Source organism: Myotis brandtii, unplaced genomic scaffold, assembly GCF_000412655.1.
Source record: "Myotis brandtii unplaced genomic scaffold, ASM41265v1 scaffold523, whole genome shotgun sequence".
NCBI lineage: Eukaryota > Metazoa > Chordata > Mammalia > Chiroptera > Vespertilionidae > Myotis > Myotis brandtii.
The window spans coordinates 2640201-2655576 of NW_005369902.1; the positions used below are offsets into that span (position 1 = coordinate 2640201).

General features: G+C 41.7%; 1 protein-coding gene across 2 annotated transcripts in view; it reads right to left on the bottom strand.

The window, feature by feature from the left end:
- The window catches only part of PSMD11 (proteasome 26S subunit, non-ATPase 11), a 33368-nt gene that overhangs the window by 4054 nt on the left and 13938 nt on the right, over positions 1 to 15376 (bottom strand). For both annotated transcript variants that reach the window (XM_014548839.1, XM_005877624.2), the window contains 6 exons: positions 14095 to 14166; positions 13658 to 13715; positions 10313 to 10507; positions 5827 to 5971; positions 4698 to 4758; positions 1798 to 1860 (listed from right to left, as the gene is read on the bottom strand). In XM_014548839.1, the coding sequence (XP_014404325.1) occupies positions 1798 to 1860; positions 4698 to 4758; positions 5827 to 5971; positions 10313 to 10507; positions 13658 to 13715; positions 14095 to 14166 (594 nt within the window). The remainder of the gene's footprint in view (positions 1 to 1797; positions 1861 to 4697; positions 4759 to 5826; positions 5972 to 10312; positions 10508 to 13657; positions 13716 to 14094; positions 14167 to 15376) is intronic.

Genomic DNA, 15376 nt, shown 5'->3' on the forward strand with positions numbered 1-15376 from the left:
GGAGGCAGCTCATCGATGTTTCTAACTCTCTATCCCTCTCCCTTCCTCTCTGTAAAAAATCAATAAAATATATATTTTTTAAAAATCAATAAAATATATTTAAAATGAATTAAAAAAAAATTTAAAGATGGAGCCACCCCAGGCACCATCTTTGTCTGAAAACTCAAATCATGTAAGCCAAGAGTGGTTCAGTTTGTAAGCCAAATTCACTACACACACTAGTTCTCAACATGTATATCCACAGAACAAATAGGGTCTCTATGGGGGGAAAAAAAGAACTCTCAGGTTAAGTAATGAGAACTGATGAATTCCAGAGCTAGCTCTTGGAATTCTTCAAGGAACATCAATCAGCACAGCACAGCTCTGCAGTTAGCTCCTTTCTAATTAAACACTGGTTTAGCCCTAGTGTTTTCCAAATATCTGCTCACAGACCTTTTTTCCAAGGAACCCCTAACAGAAGTGTTCCATCAAGCATCCTAAACTTTGGGATAAAAGGATCTAGACCAGTGATGGCGAACCTTTTGAGCTTGGCATGTCAGCATTTTGAAAACCCTAACTTAACTCTGGTGCCGTGTCACGTATAGAAATTTTTTGATATTTGCAACCATAATAAAACAAAGATTTATATTTTTGATATTTATTTTATATACTTAAATGCCATTTAACAAAGAAAAATCAACCAAAAAAATGAGTTCGTGTGTCACCTCTGACACGCATGTCATAGGTTCGCCATCACTGATCTAGACTGTGCATTCATGTCTGTGATTTATTGACCTTTAGTAATGATCTCAGTATCCTAGCTCGTGTCAGCTGTGCTATAAAGTGTTAAGGGAAGGAAAAAAATTATACAAAGTAAAGAAGTAAATACCCTGCTGGTGTGACTCAGTGGCTGAGCATCAACCTATGAACCTGGGCACAAGCCCGGGTTGTGGGCTCAATCCCCAATAAGGGCCATGCAGGAGGGAGCTGATCAATGATTCTCTTTCATAATTGATGTTTCTCTCTCCCTCTCTGAAATCAATACACACACACACATCAAGGGCACAAGCCCGGGTTGTGGGCTCAATCCCCAATAAGGGCCATGCAGGAGGGAGCTGATCAAAGATTCTCTTTCATAATTGATGTTTCTCTCTCCCTCTCTGAAATCAATACACATATACACACACACACACACACACACACACATATATATGTATGTATTTTTTAAAAATGTAACCAGTGAGGAAAACTGGTTAATCGTAGCTATATATATAAAAGCCTAAGCGACCAGACGACCGGCCAGTAGCTATGACGCGCGCTGACCACGAGGGGGCAGATGCTTAATGGAGGAGCACCGCTCAGCTGACAGAAGGGCGCGAGACACCGGGCTCAGGGGCCTCTCCCTCGGACAATCCCCCTTGTGCGCCTGAGCTGCGGCGGTAGCAGGCACAGCAGGGCTGGGATAAGCGGGAGCAGTGCAGTGCCCAGCCAGGGCTCGGGCTCCTCCCCGGCGGCCTGCCGCATTTCGCACTACTTCATGCTGTGCGGGATTGATGCGGACAGCGGACTGGAGCCCGTCGAGATGGCAGGTAAGGCCAGGCTGCAGTGGCGCAGAGATCCACTGATCCCAGAAGACCAGGCCGAGGGACCCCACCAGTGCATGAATCCGTGCACCGGGCCTCTAGTAAGGAATAATTCTGTACTATCTTTGTAACTTCTTATGAAACGATAATTATTTTAAAATAGTGTATGTTTTTAAAAAGTACTTAAATGCCCCTCTTTTCCACCCATTCCCTACCAACCCAACACCATGCTTACCTTTTCAAAATCTGCGAGTGACCTGTTCTTGCTAGCCTGGGCCACACATTTTAATGCTTCTGTCTAAAAATAAAGAGAAAAGTAGTCAAAGTGATCTGTTCTGCACACCCACATCCCACACACAAGTCTCATAAGCAGTATGCTACGTCCCAATAACTTCTGGTGGCAGGGAAGCAGCAGGCCCACAACTGTTCTTGAGGCCTGGGAAGAAAAGCTGCAATAAGACCACTGAGAAAACTGTGGCTGTGCCTGCAAAGTGAATTGGGAGGTTCTACATTCATGGTGGCCAGAGACTGGGGTCCCCAAAGCAGGCACCTGATGAGATCTGGGGGAACACCCAGAGACCCATTGACCTGGCCCCTCCTGTTCCCCGCAGACTGAGACATGAGGGCCCGGCACCATGCCTGTGCTCACTCAATCCAGATCATAAAGGTGGAGGAGATCTCGGTCAACAAGTGCCGCCAACTGGCATGGCAGTTAAGCAGTTCCACGATCAAGTTCCTGCTGCGCCCCCCCCTCCCCCGTCCTTCATCACTGGCACACTTCACCACCAAAAGGCCCAACACCTTTTTTTTTTGTTAATCCTCATCTGAGGACATTTTTTCCATTGATTTTTAGAGAGAATGGAATGAAGGAAGGGAGGGGGAGAGAGAAAGAGAAACATTGACATGAGAGACACATCAATTGGTTGCCTTCTACACGCGCCCGACCAGGGCCGGAGATTGAGTCTGCAACCCAGGTACGTGCTCTTGACCAGGAATCAAACCTAAGACCCTTCGATGCTCCAACCACTGAACAAAATCAGCCAGGGCTCCAACACCTTTTAGATGTAGGGCCTCCCTGTCCCCTGGTCTGCCTGAATAAACATCTTGGGAAAATCAGGAAGGAAAAACAAAAAGAATGCCACTGTGTGCCAGCCAGTTTCCCTTTGAAATCTGAAATAAATTAAAAATACTAGAAAACAGCTAGTTCTCCCCCCCCCGCCCCCGCAAAAAAAAAACCCTGACACAGCATTGTCCGAAGATGACATGTTAAAAGGGAAAATGACCAGAGAACTGATTTCTTTCCAAGACTCCCTATCCCTGTAACACCCGATTCCTTCCTTCCCACCTGATAAGACCTTTGCTTCATGAAGATTCATTCTGCTAGGTTTATTACGTGTGCAGACCAAGGTCTACTTTCATTAGGGTTGAGGCATCACGATTTTACATATTACACTGCACGTTAAAACCCCAGAGTTATGAAGGTACAATCAATGGTTCAGGGCACCTTCTAACCCAGTTAGAAAAGGCACCTGCCCAAGCTATCAAGTCCCCTTCGATCAGCAAGGAATCTACAACATTAATCTTTTTAGGAGAACAGTCTGACTCCTGCTCAAAAGCTGTCATTAAGGTACACAGGACCAGGAGCTCCTCCTGTACCAGCCTATGTACTTAAATAAGGATGGTGTGTCTTATATAGCAGACTTTAAAAATAGAGCCAAGGCTCTGGTCCCTGTGGCTCAGTTGGCTGGGTGTCATCCCATGAACCAGGAGGTTGCCAGTTCAATTCACGGTCAAGGCACATGCTCGGATTGCAGGCTCAACCCAAGGCAGCAGATCAATTTTTCTCTCTCTTTCTCCTTCTTCCCTCTAAAAATCAGTAAAAATGTATTTTTTTAAAATAGTGCAAAGTGTTCTCAGCATTTGTCTTATAGACAGAAGAAATGTCATAATGAGAAAAGCCTGGAACTTAGAGCCAAGATAACCCAAGTTCAAAGTCTGGCTCCACCACTACCAGTTAGTTTACCTGATCTTGTTCTGGACACCTGATCTCTCTTAGCCCATCTCCTCAACTCTACTTCTAGATAATAACAAGTATTCACTTTAGCAATAACCAGTATTCTTTTGGTCAAAATTAGAAGCTGATCTGAAACTTTTTCTGATAAAAAGCCAATTAGGGCCACTTTTGGAGAAGGAAGAAATCATCTTGTGGCCATTCCTCTAAAGATACAGTGAGATAGCCAATGTGCGTGTTGTTTAGAGACAAATCTTTGAATCTACAAAGATTACTTTTACTTTAGTAATGATATTTAAACAAAGTACAAAGAAGAGATAGTGAAGACATCTGAGATGTCATCTTTACACAGGTCATACTCATAGCTATATAGGCACAAAAGGTACCACAAAAAGAGCTACTGGCCCAACCAGTGTGGCTTGGTGGTTAAGCATCGACCCGTGAACCAGGAGATTACGGTTCAATTCCCGGTCAGGGCACATGCCCAGGTTGCAGGCTCGATACCCAGTAGGGGGTGTGCAGGAGGCAGCTGATCAATGAATGATTCTCTCTCATCATTGATGTTTCTATCTCTCTCTCCCTCACCCTTCCTCTCTGAAATCAATACATTTTTTAGAAAAAAAGAACTCTTCTTGTACCACATCCAAAACTCAGGACATGAGTGCAAAGTGCTAATATAAGAAGCACTCAGGTGAGTCATCAAAACCTAGTTTCTGCACCAAGCAATCTGATCTCCTTAAAGCACATACATGTGCACACCAGACCTTACTGGGCTTCAACTAGGAGAATCAAGATTTCATATTCTGCACATGTCAAATTTGCAAGTCAGGCTCAGATAAATTTCCTGGTCAATGCTAAATGCAACCTAACTCAATACAAATGCTAAAATTCACTCCTTCAAACCATCTGATGTCCATAAGAGCACCAAACACTGACTTTTTAGATCACAAATTTAAAAGCACAAGAAATATACTGAATGGGCTTAAGGAAAAGGGGTGGGGGGAGAGGATAAAAATGTAGAATGGAGACTTAAAGAGCACTAGTCTCACCAAACATCATGTCTGACACAATATGCTGGCCTCAGAGTAAGTAGAGATCAGAACTGCAGTCATGGTGTCCCCTACCTGCCTCCCCGCATACCGCAGTGCAAGCTTCCCGCTCACCAGAGCCTGGACATCTTCTGGGCTAGAAAAAAAGACATACTTGGTCAATTGCTCCAGAACATCATGCTTGTAAGTATAGGCTTAGGCAAATTTCCTTTTCTCAGAATTCTACTGAGAATCAGCCCCACCCCTAAACCCATATGCCCCTCACACTGCAGAGGCCAGTTTGAATCCCTACACTCTGGGACAAAAATCAACAGTGAAGAGCAGAAAAACTCCAGCAGTAAAAAGAAAGCAACAATGAAACTACCAAAAGTAATAGAACCAACAGGCAGAATAATAAGTGTAAGTCAAATCCCAACATAAGATCCAAAAAACCGGCCCAGCATGGCTCAGTGGTTGAATGTCAACCTATGAACCAGACAGGGGTCCTCCAACTACGGCCCTCGGGCCGCATGCGGCCCGCCGAAAACATTTGTTTTTTTACTTCAAAATAAGATATGTGCGGTGTGCATAGGAATTTGTTCATAGTTTTTTTTTAAACTATAGTCCGGCCCTCCAACGGTCTGAGGGACAGTGAACTGGCCCCCTGTTTAAAAAGTTTGAGGACCCCTGAACCAGAAGGTCAAGGTTCGATTCCCAGGCAGGGCACATGCCCGGTTGTGGGCTTGATCCCCGTAGGGAGTGTGCAGGAGGCAGCCAATTAATGATTGATTCATCATTGATGTTTCTATCTCTCTCTCTCCCTCTCCACTCCTCTCTGAAATCAATAAAAATATCTTTATAAAATAAAGAAGATCCAAAAAGAATCCCAGTAAATATCTCATTTACTACCCCAAAATATGGATAAATTATGTATTATTCTTTATAAAGATCTGTCATACTTTCTGTTGTCCCCTTTTTCAAACCTCTCCCTAACCTCTTCCTTAATCTACCCCCTGTTGGTCTGTAAGTTATTTTCTGGCCCTCTGTCCCATTATTACTCTTTGGAAAGAATAATTGCAGGATACTTCAAGGAGGCTTCCCATCTACTTCCACTAGCTATAGCTTCTGTGACTGTCCAGTCCCTGCCAAGCCATCTCTGACACAGCAGAAAACTTAGTTAAAAATCTGAATTCTCATATCCCAGAGTTAATTAATGTGCACCTACCTATTGAGCATGATTTTGCACAACAACATGTACTTCAGAGAGGTGATGGCCTTGGGGCTATCAATGGAGTCATAACCCTCAAATGCCTCATAGAAATATGAGTATGCAGTTTTCCAGTCCTTCTCCTCTGCTGCGTGAATAATACCTAAGCATTGAAAAGAAAGGTGGAAGAACCACATGAGAACCACACAAGATCAGAGCTGGGAAGGGCCTCAGAAACCTATCCCAACCCCATCCACTTATTCCTGAGGTCAGGAAAGGATAAAGGACCTGTCCAAAGTCATTATCAGCTAGTGGCAAAGCTGGGATTAGAATCCATGTCTTTCTTTGGCTTCCCAGTTCAATGCCATCTTGCTAATATAAATTCTAAAGGAGTTAAGACCCAACTCAAAGAAGATCCTAAAGCCTGCAAACTGTAACATCTTCTCCATGCTTCTCACCCTTACTGCATGCAGTCCTATCTTTTGCAGCCCCTAGGAAAGAACATCCTCCATTACATCACTTTCATAAGTCAGGAAGTTGACCCAAACATCCCTGCACTGCCCGAATGACTGATTTTAATAATATTAACCATTTCAGTAAGATAGCTTTTCTAAGCTTGACATTTTTATATGTAAGCAGCTTTCATGGGGGAGAAAAAAAAATCCAATCTCTTATATCCTCATTTGAAATATTTCTCATTTATGGATGTACTTTAGCCCAGTTGTGAGTTGCAACAGTATACAGATTTCACATAATGCCAAATCCATGAACTTAAATGCACACAAACAGTATTTATTTAGACTGACATATCACATTCATCTAATTCTTTACTTCTTAGAGGTTGGGTTGCTCCCAATGAGCCTAACTTTGATTGAACCTGCTACTATTTCCAACCTATGCCATGACCTGGCATAATATGAAAATTAGTACTTTTTAGTTTGGGAGCACCTAAGTCCTAAGAGTCTATATATCAGTTCTAACTCTGCCTCAGCCCCATCCATTTATTTACCACAGGGCTTTCCAACATTCTTCAAATCAAGGTACATGTAGTAGAGAGTATTCAGCATGCTGGAGTAAAAAGATAAAACTACTGACATGTGACCCCAAGGTATCAATGTTTCAGCACACTTCTAACCTACCTGTTACATACCTGTGTGTCTGGCACCCCAGCTGGGAACTTCCCCAGCACTTTACCCTACCCAAAAAGCCTTCCCCTCTGAGACTGAAGGAATCAGATCCTCCTTCTACTATTCTTAAACACAGAGGCCTGGAGAAAACCCCCCTTCTCTGCGGCCAAGGAGAGCTCCCTAAAGAATAGCCAACAAACTATTAACCCTGCTAAAACTAGGTAAGACAAATCTCCATTTTCCCATACCTCCCAGTGCAGAGCTAGAGGAGAACAGACCAGGCCCAAACTAAGACTAGTCAGAAAAAAAAAGTAAAATACGCCCCCACCCCAAGATGGTATATGGTTTTCCCAAACTCGTTAGTAAATAGGAGCCACATTAGGACATTAGGACTATGAGCATCATGGTTGGTGTGAGGTGTACTGTATTGTTTAAAAAGAACTAGACTGTCACTCATTCAACACAAATATTAATGAGAGCTTCCCCTGTGGCAAGCACTGATATAGCTACTATGGAGGAAATAAATACAAATGAGGTCCTCAAGGAGCTCAGTCTCACAGTGGGAAAGATGGTCACCAAAACAGAAACAAGGTTAGTACCTTAACATGTACAAAGAATATACCTTTCATAGGGAAGTCTGAAGTAAAGAAGACTTACTGGAGAGGGTTTATAGAGAAGACATCTAACCTGGATCTAGAAGGATAAAAAGGAGTTTGCCATGGGGACAAGATGAAAAGGGGAATTTTGAAGCAGAGTTGACAAAATATATAAAGGCCCAGAAGCAGAAGTACATGAAGTCATTTGATGAATAGGAATGAAAACCAAAGGTGATAATGAGAAGGATGCCTTCCTTTTTTTTAATCCTCACCCAAGAATATAGTTTACTGATTTTAGAGAGAGATGGGGAGAGAGAAACATATATCAGTTGCCTTCCATACTCACCCCAAGTGGGGATCAAACCCACAACCTTTTGGTGTATGGGACAACACTCCAACCAACTGAGCCACCCGACCAGGGCAGGATGCCTTCCTTTGGTTAAAGTATAATTTAGCCTGGAGATTACAGGGAACTACTGGAAAATTTTAAACAAAGAAGTTGCATGATCAGATTTGTGTTTCAGAAAAATGACTTTGGACCAGTAAGAAAGATGGACTGAGAAAAGTGACTAGGGACAGTTAGAACAGTAAAAGACTCCAGTGGCCTAGGCATCAATTAGAGCAGTGAATGTAGATGGAAAAGGAAGGGCTGATGTGGAGACAGACTCAACCTGATCTGGCAACTGAGTATGGACATGAGGGGTGAAGGAGAGGAAGGGGTCAAAATTACTCCAAAGACAACAGCTTGAGCAACTAAGTCAATGATGATGCCACTAACTAAAATAGGAGAGGCAGAAAAGAACAGTTTAAGGGGGAGGGGTTAAATAATGTTGGATTTCAACATGTTGAGATTGAGATATAGTATGTATGTCCATTATGCAGCTGAAAATCTGGATCTGGAATTTAGGAGGAAGTTATTGGAGATTCAGATGAGGAGACCATTAGTGTTATATGGCGACTAAAGCATGGGCAAAACATGGGATTAGAGAGGAAACAGGGAGAACAAGAAGAGAAAAAGAACTGAGAAAACAACACTGAGGAACACAGCAAAGTGTGACCAAGGATAATTATTCAAGGGAGGAGAACCAAAAAGACAGTGATGTCAAAGAAGCCTAGCCCTGGCCAAGTGGCTCAGCGATTGGAGTGCGGGCTCACACACTAAAGGGTCGACGGTTCAATTTCCAGTCAAGGGCACACCCCTGGGTTGCAGGTTTGATCCTTGGCCCCGGTTAGGGCGTGTCCAGGAGGCAAACAATCCATGTGCCTCACATAAATGCATCTCTCTCTCTTTCTCTCTCTCTCTCTCTCTCAACCATCCACCCTTCCTCCCTCCCTCCTCCCATCCCTTTCACTCTCTCTCTCTAAAAATCAATAGAAAAAATATCCTTGGGTGAGGATTAACCAAAAAAAGAGAAAGAAAGGAAGGAAGAAAAAGAAACCTAGAGAATTCAACAGGGTCAAAATCTCCACCATGCCCCTGCACACCACCCCCCTTCCCCATCAGAGGAGTCAAGAGAGGTAAGAAAATAAGGATAGTCTTTCAACACTTTCAAGAAGCTTGCCAAGCAAAGGAGAGGACAGCAATTTAAAAAGGAGAAAGGATGGTGTTTTTTCAGCTGGGGTGGTTCAAAGACTGAGATGCAGAGCCACATGGAGAAGAAGAAAGACTACAGATTTAGAATGGAACAAAAGGACAAGTAGAAGGATCATTCTTGATAAAGGTTACAAATGTTTAGTGACAAATTCTGGCGAGGAAAAACAAGAGGGTTTACATTAAAATGGCCTCCATTTCCTCTGAGAAATCAGATGCAAGTTCATGTCTTGACCATGAAGGAAGGGCATAATAAAAGAGCAGGGGTTTAAAGAAAGTGCCAAATTGGTCAAGGCTAGGTACTATGATAAAAACTACATTCATCATAATTTAATCCCCACTACAATCCTATGAAGAGGTACAATTTACAGATGAGTTACAGATAAATTACGTAACTTGCCCAAAGATAAATTAACTAACTAGAATTTGGCAGAACTAAAATGTCAACCTAGAAAAGTCGGTTTCTAGAGCTATTGCTCTTAACCTCTGAATGACAAAACATGCCATTTGATACTCAAAATACTCAAGAGGCAAGTAGGGCAGGTATTCTCTCTGTTACAGACATGGAAATTAAGACTACAGAAAGATAAGGGCTTAAACTAGTCTTCTGCCTTTAATTCCAGTGCTCCTTTAGTAATAATAAAGTATAACTAATAAAAGCTGCCGACTTCAAGTATTCTACTGCCCATGGCCTCCTAACCCCAACATTCACACACTCCATCAGAAAGCTATCCACTAAACTCAACTGAAATTCGGGAGTGGGGGTGTCTTTTCTTAGCCCTGTTCTGAGGCCACTTGGAAAAGCCCAACATGCTTTACAAAGATCTCCAAGTGACAACAGACTTGGATTAATCAATGTTAGAAAGAGCTGCCACCAGCCTGAGTAGTGACAAAGAAGGAAATTAAGGGAGCTTTTTAAACCTAAGTGAGAGCTCTCTAAGGTCTTGGCTCTAAAAATCAGGTTGCCTGGGCAACCATGGATAAACATGTTATTAATATATATTAGGCAGTTAATAGCAAGTTAATAGAAGGGGGCAGCTAGTTAGAGAAAACCTTCTAATTGGTTTCTCTGAAGAAGGCTCAAGCCAAATCAGCCAATTTTATTCCCCAGCCCCAATCCCCCATTCCTTCCACCTGTGAAATAAGATGAGTTTTAAGAAAAAAATCCCATGAGTAGCTACAGGTATTACCTGACTGCATATCCAACGTGGCCTGCAATTTAGGGGGGCAGTAGATGGCATTTGCTGTGGTTCGAGCAGAGGTTAAGGCAGCTCGGGCTTTCGGCAAGTTGCTGAGGGCATGGTATGTTTTGCTTTCTAAAAGCTGTACTTCCACCAAAAGGGCTTTGTCATCCATCTTTTTCAACTCCCGCAACAGCTGAGAACCTGGAGGGGGAAAAATATTATGCCCCTTTCTAAGCCATAATCTTAATATCTTCATCCCATAGTATCACCCTCTCCCACCCTCATAAGAACACTCAGGATAAAGAAACCAGAAACCTAACTGAACCCAAAAAGAGGTTTACCTACTTACAAGAATTAAATTTTCTGTTAAATGTGCTTTCTTCCAAAAGAGAAACACAAATCTCTTGGAAACTTTCTGTATTCTAAGGAGAACATTAGAGCCAAGAGCTCTATGAACTTACTTCTAAATTTTGAAATCTCCACCCAGAAAACGCTGAAGCTAGTTATCCAATGATCTCACTCACTCTCTTTCTGCCCAGCAACCACAGACTACATAAAAATACCAGGCACTAGGGTTGGTGGAAGAAGGAAGGAGTTCTGGATATACCAATGTTCTCCAAATATACCTTACCTTCTTCCCCATCTCAGATGTGAAAAATCAAATCCAAACAGACTTGCATCAGACACAAAAATTAACTCAAAACGAGTCAAAGACCTAAATGTAAGATCTAAACCTATAAAATATAGGAGTAAAATCATCGTGATCTTGGATTAGACAATGATCTCTTAGCAATGATACCAAAATCATAAGTAACAAAAGAAAAATGGGATTTAATCCAAATTAAATTGTGCTTCAAAGAAAACCACCAAGAAAGTGAAAAAACAACTCATAGGGTGGGAAAAATATATCTGCAAATCATTTGTCTGGTAAGGGATTGGTATCCAGAATAAAAACACAAATAATCCAATTAAAAAATAGCAAAGGATTTGAATTGACATTTCTTCAAAACATACAAATGGCCAATAAGTACATGAGAAAATGCTTAACATTATTAGTCATTAGGGAAATGCAAATCAAAACCACAATGAGATACCACATCACGCCCACTAGATGGCTAAAATAAAAAAGACAGCCCTAGCTGGTTTGGTTCAGTGGATAGAGCATTGGCCTGGCGACTGAAGGGTCCTAGGTTCCATTCCAGTCAAGGGCACATGCCCAGGTTGCGGGCTCAATTCCTGGGGGGGAAGGGGCGTACAGGAGGCAGCCGATCAATGATTCTCTCTCATTGATGTTTCTATCTTTCTCTCTACTTTCCTCTTTGAAATCAATAAAAATATATTTTTTAAAAGGGAATGAAGGGCTGCCATATGCTATAACATGGATGAACCTTGAAAACATTATCCTAAGTGAAAGAAGATAATCACAAATACCATATATTATATAATTCCATTTATATGAAACTAGAGGCCCGATGCACGAAAATTCATGAACTTGGGGAGGGGGGTCCCTCAGCCTGGCCTGCGCCCTCTCGCAGTCTGGGACCCCTTGGGGGATGTCCACCTGCAGGCTTAGGCTCACTCCCCAGGGTATCGGGCCTAAGCTGGCAGTCAGACATCCCTCTGGCAGCCCAGGAGCCCTCAGGGGATGTCTGACTGCGGCTTAGGCCCAGTCCCCTAAGCCGCAGTCGGACATCCTTAGCGCTGCAGAGGAAGTGGGAAAGGCTCCCGCCACTGCCACTGCGTTCGCCACCCATAAGCCTGGCTTCTGGCTGAGCGGCGCTCCCCCTATGAGAGCACACTGACCACCAGGGGGCAGCTCCTGCATTGAGTGTCTACCCCCTGGTGGTCAGTGCACGTCATAGCAACCGGTCATACCGCCGTTAGGGTCAATTTGCATATTACCCTTTAATTATAAAGGATGTCCAGAACAGGCAAATCTACAAAGGCAGAAAATAGATTAGTGACTGCCTGGTGAGTGGGGGAGGTGATGGATCAGGGATTAATGGGAAGTCATAACTAATGAGTCCAAGATTTATATCTGGGGTAATAAAAATGTCCAGAAAATCAGATAGTGGTTTAATGGTTGCACAACTTTGTGAATATACTAAAAACCACTGGTTTGTACCCTTTTTTTTTTAATATATTTTATTGATTTTTTAGAGAGGAAGGGAGAGGGATAGAGAGCCAGAAACATCGATGAGAGAGGAACTTTGATCAGCTGCCTCCTGCACACTCCCCACTGGGGATGTGCCCACAACCAAGGTACATGCCCTTGAGTGGACTCGAACCTGGGACCCTTGAGTCCGCAGGCCGACGCTCTACCCGCCTAGCCAAACCGGCCAGGGCATGGTTTGTACACTTTTAAAGGATGAATTTTATGGTCTGTTAACTATATCGCAATAAAACTTTTTTTTTACATGCTACTATTTGTTAGAACCATATGAAATTGTCATTTTTGCAGGATAAAAATTGAATATTAGCAATTTCTTCAACTTAATAGATTACAAAAGCCATGGTCTTCCATATGGGAAAAATAATCCAGGATCTACCTATTAATTAAAAAAAAAACAACAACACAGCAGCAGGCAAAGATTTCAGGGTGTTTAAATACCACACAGGAGAAAGCCTTTAGATGGCCCACTCCAACTTCTATATATATTCACATCTAATTAATTTCTTTTTTAAACTTTTTTATAATTTCTTTTTAAAAATAGATTTTAAGTATAATTATAAACAGATGTGTAAATGTGTTAAGACAGTAAAACACTTTGCAATTTGACCTTTCTATTCTCTAAATTTAAAAAATTAGTTCTAGTTAGTTTCTTAGAACTTCCAAATGGCATTTTTCCATGACAGATTCAGTAAATAAAGAAGGTTAAGCCCTGACTGGTTTGGCTCAGTGGATAGAGCGTCGGCCTGCAGACTCAGGGGTCCCGGGTTCGATTCCAGTCAAGGGCATGTACCTTTGTTGTGGGCACATACCTAGTGGGGAGTGTGCAGGAGGCAGCTGATCGATCTTTCTCTCTCATTGATGTTTCTAACTCTCTATCCCTCACCCTTCTTCTCTGTAAAAAATCAACAAAATATATTAAAATAATATTGTAAGGGAAAGAATATGGATTTTGGCATTAGAAATATTGGAAGTTTCTTTAGATTTACTGATTATTTCCTTTGTTGTATCTAGTCTATTGATAAGCCCATTACAGGACATCTTTAAAAAAAAAAAAAAGAAGAAGGTTAAGCCTTCTTAGAAGAAGAATTATTAATGCATAACTAATAAGAGTAGTCAGGCTCTAAAATACATTCATTTAGCCAGCTAGGAGTCCTTATTAATTACTACCAGCTACTTACCCAAATGCAATGCTTCCTGGTACCTCTTGGTATCAAAGTACAAAGACACTAGTCTTGCCTAGAAAAGAGAAAAGGCATTGACTGATGAAAGAAAGAAATCAAAGATTGATAGTCACAGTACTGTTACTGTTAAATATTCAAGTACTGATGATAGCATCAAATTCAGTCCAAAAATATTTATCTAGCCCATAGTATTATCTCTTACTATGGGCAGTGACTATTAACTTTACGATGTTACAGCTTACTTCTCTAAGTTAGCAGGTCTGTAATAAAACTTCAACCAGAGCAATTCTCATGAGTGAGACTACTAGCAATAATCTTTGGGTGTCTAGATAACACAAAGTTGCAGAAAATACTTTTATCAAGATGGTATTACTTACACTCATAGTCTGACTAATGCATAGAGACCTAAAAACAGTACTAATGTAGGCACATACCTCCAAAGCTTGGCGTAAGAATGTTCTTTTCTCTGATTTGGCCCATTCGATGCACTCTAAACACAACTCAACCTGCAACAGGGAAGAGACAGTACATGCAACATTATGTCCTCACATTTCTCCCACAAACTTTGCTTTGGAGAATAGCTTTAATTTCCACCTTACATATTACTCATGTTGCTCTATATAATGTCTCAGGGGACATGCCTTGATACACAGATCTCAATGTGTAATGGTTATATTGTAATGGAGAACCAACTAGGCTTTTTACACCTGAAGTATCTTGATGCTTAGACTGTGCTCCTCTGGAAGAGTCTCACTGTTGAGATTCCTCTTCCACCTTTCCCAGCAGAGACCCAGCATTTCCAATATATGTAGCCCTGGAATGTAGTATTCTATGATGACTGAGAAATTTTTAAGTCAGAAATTTCCCCCCAAATAGTTGCAAACAGTAACAATAATGTTTTAATGTGAATACACTGGTAATAAAGGGGAGAAATTCTCAGCCTAAGCACAAATGCCTTGTTCCTAACAGTTGCTTGTAAGACTCAAAGGGCCCAGCTGGCTCTTCCCTTTCAAATTCTAATAAGTGCAACTAACAAATTCATCTAGCCCAGCAAACTTTAGCTTTTATTAAAGGGAGCAAATAGAACTTAGAATGAAAAGAACACTTAAACAGGCTTTTAAGCTTTATTTATAGGTACTCTGAATCCCCACTTCTATCTGCCACCTAAGCAGTGATGTAATGTGCAAAGTAACTGATTTAAAGTAGGGATCTATGCTAGATGGTCTAAATGCCATCAGGTATCCTTGACATATTAGCTTTGACAAAGTACTTATTAAGTACTGCAGTCTTACATTACTTCTGTTACTGCAAGTTTTGTATTAAAATCCTAATCAGAGCATAATATAAAATGAAATTGAACTTTCTGGAGAATTACTAATACAACAGGTTTTTGCTGTTACTATTGTTTTTCTTTTTTTAAATATATATTTTTTAATTTATTTCAGAGAGTAAGGAAGAGGGAGAGAAACATCAATGATTGGAATCATTGATCAGCTGCCTCCTGCACCGAGGATCGAGCTCGCAACCTGGGCGTGTGCCCTTAACCAGAATCAAACCCAGGACCCTTCAGTACACAGGCTGACACACTATCCACTGAGCCAAACTGGCTAGGGCACAACAGGTTTTTCATGGAAATTCAAAGTACTCTTAAGAGATGTTGTAAGGAGAGAAAAGCAAATGGACAGTCCAAACTGACTCATCTTCTGCCTTTAAACC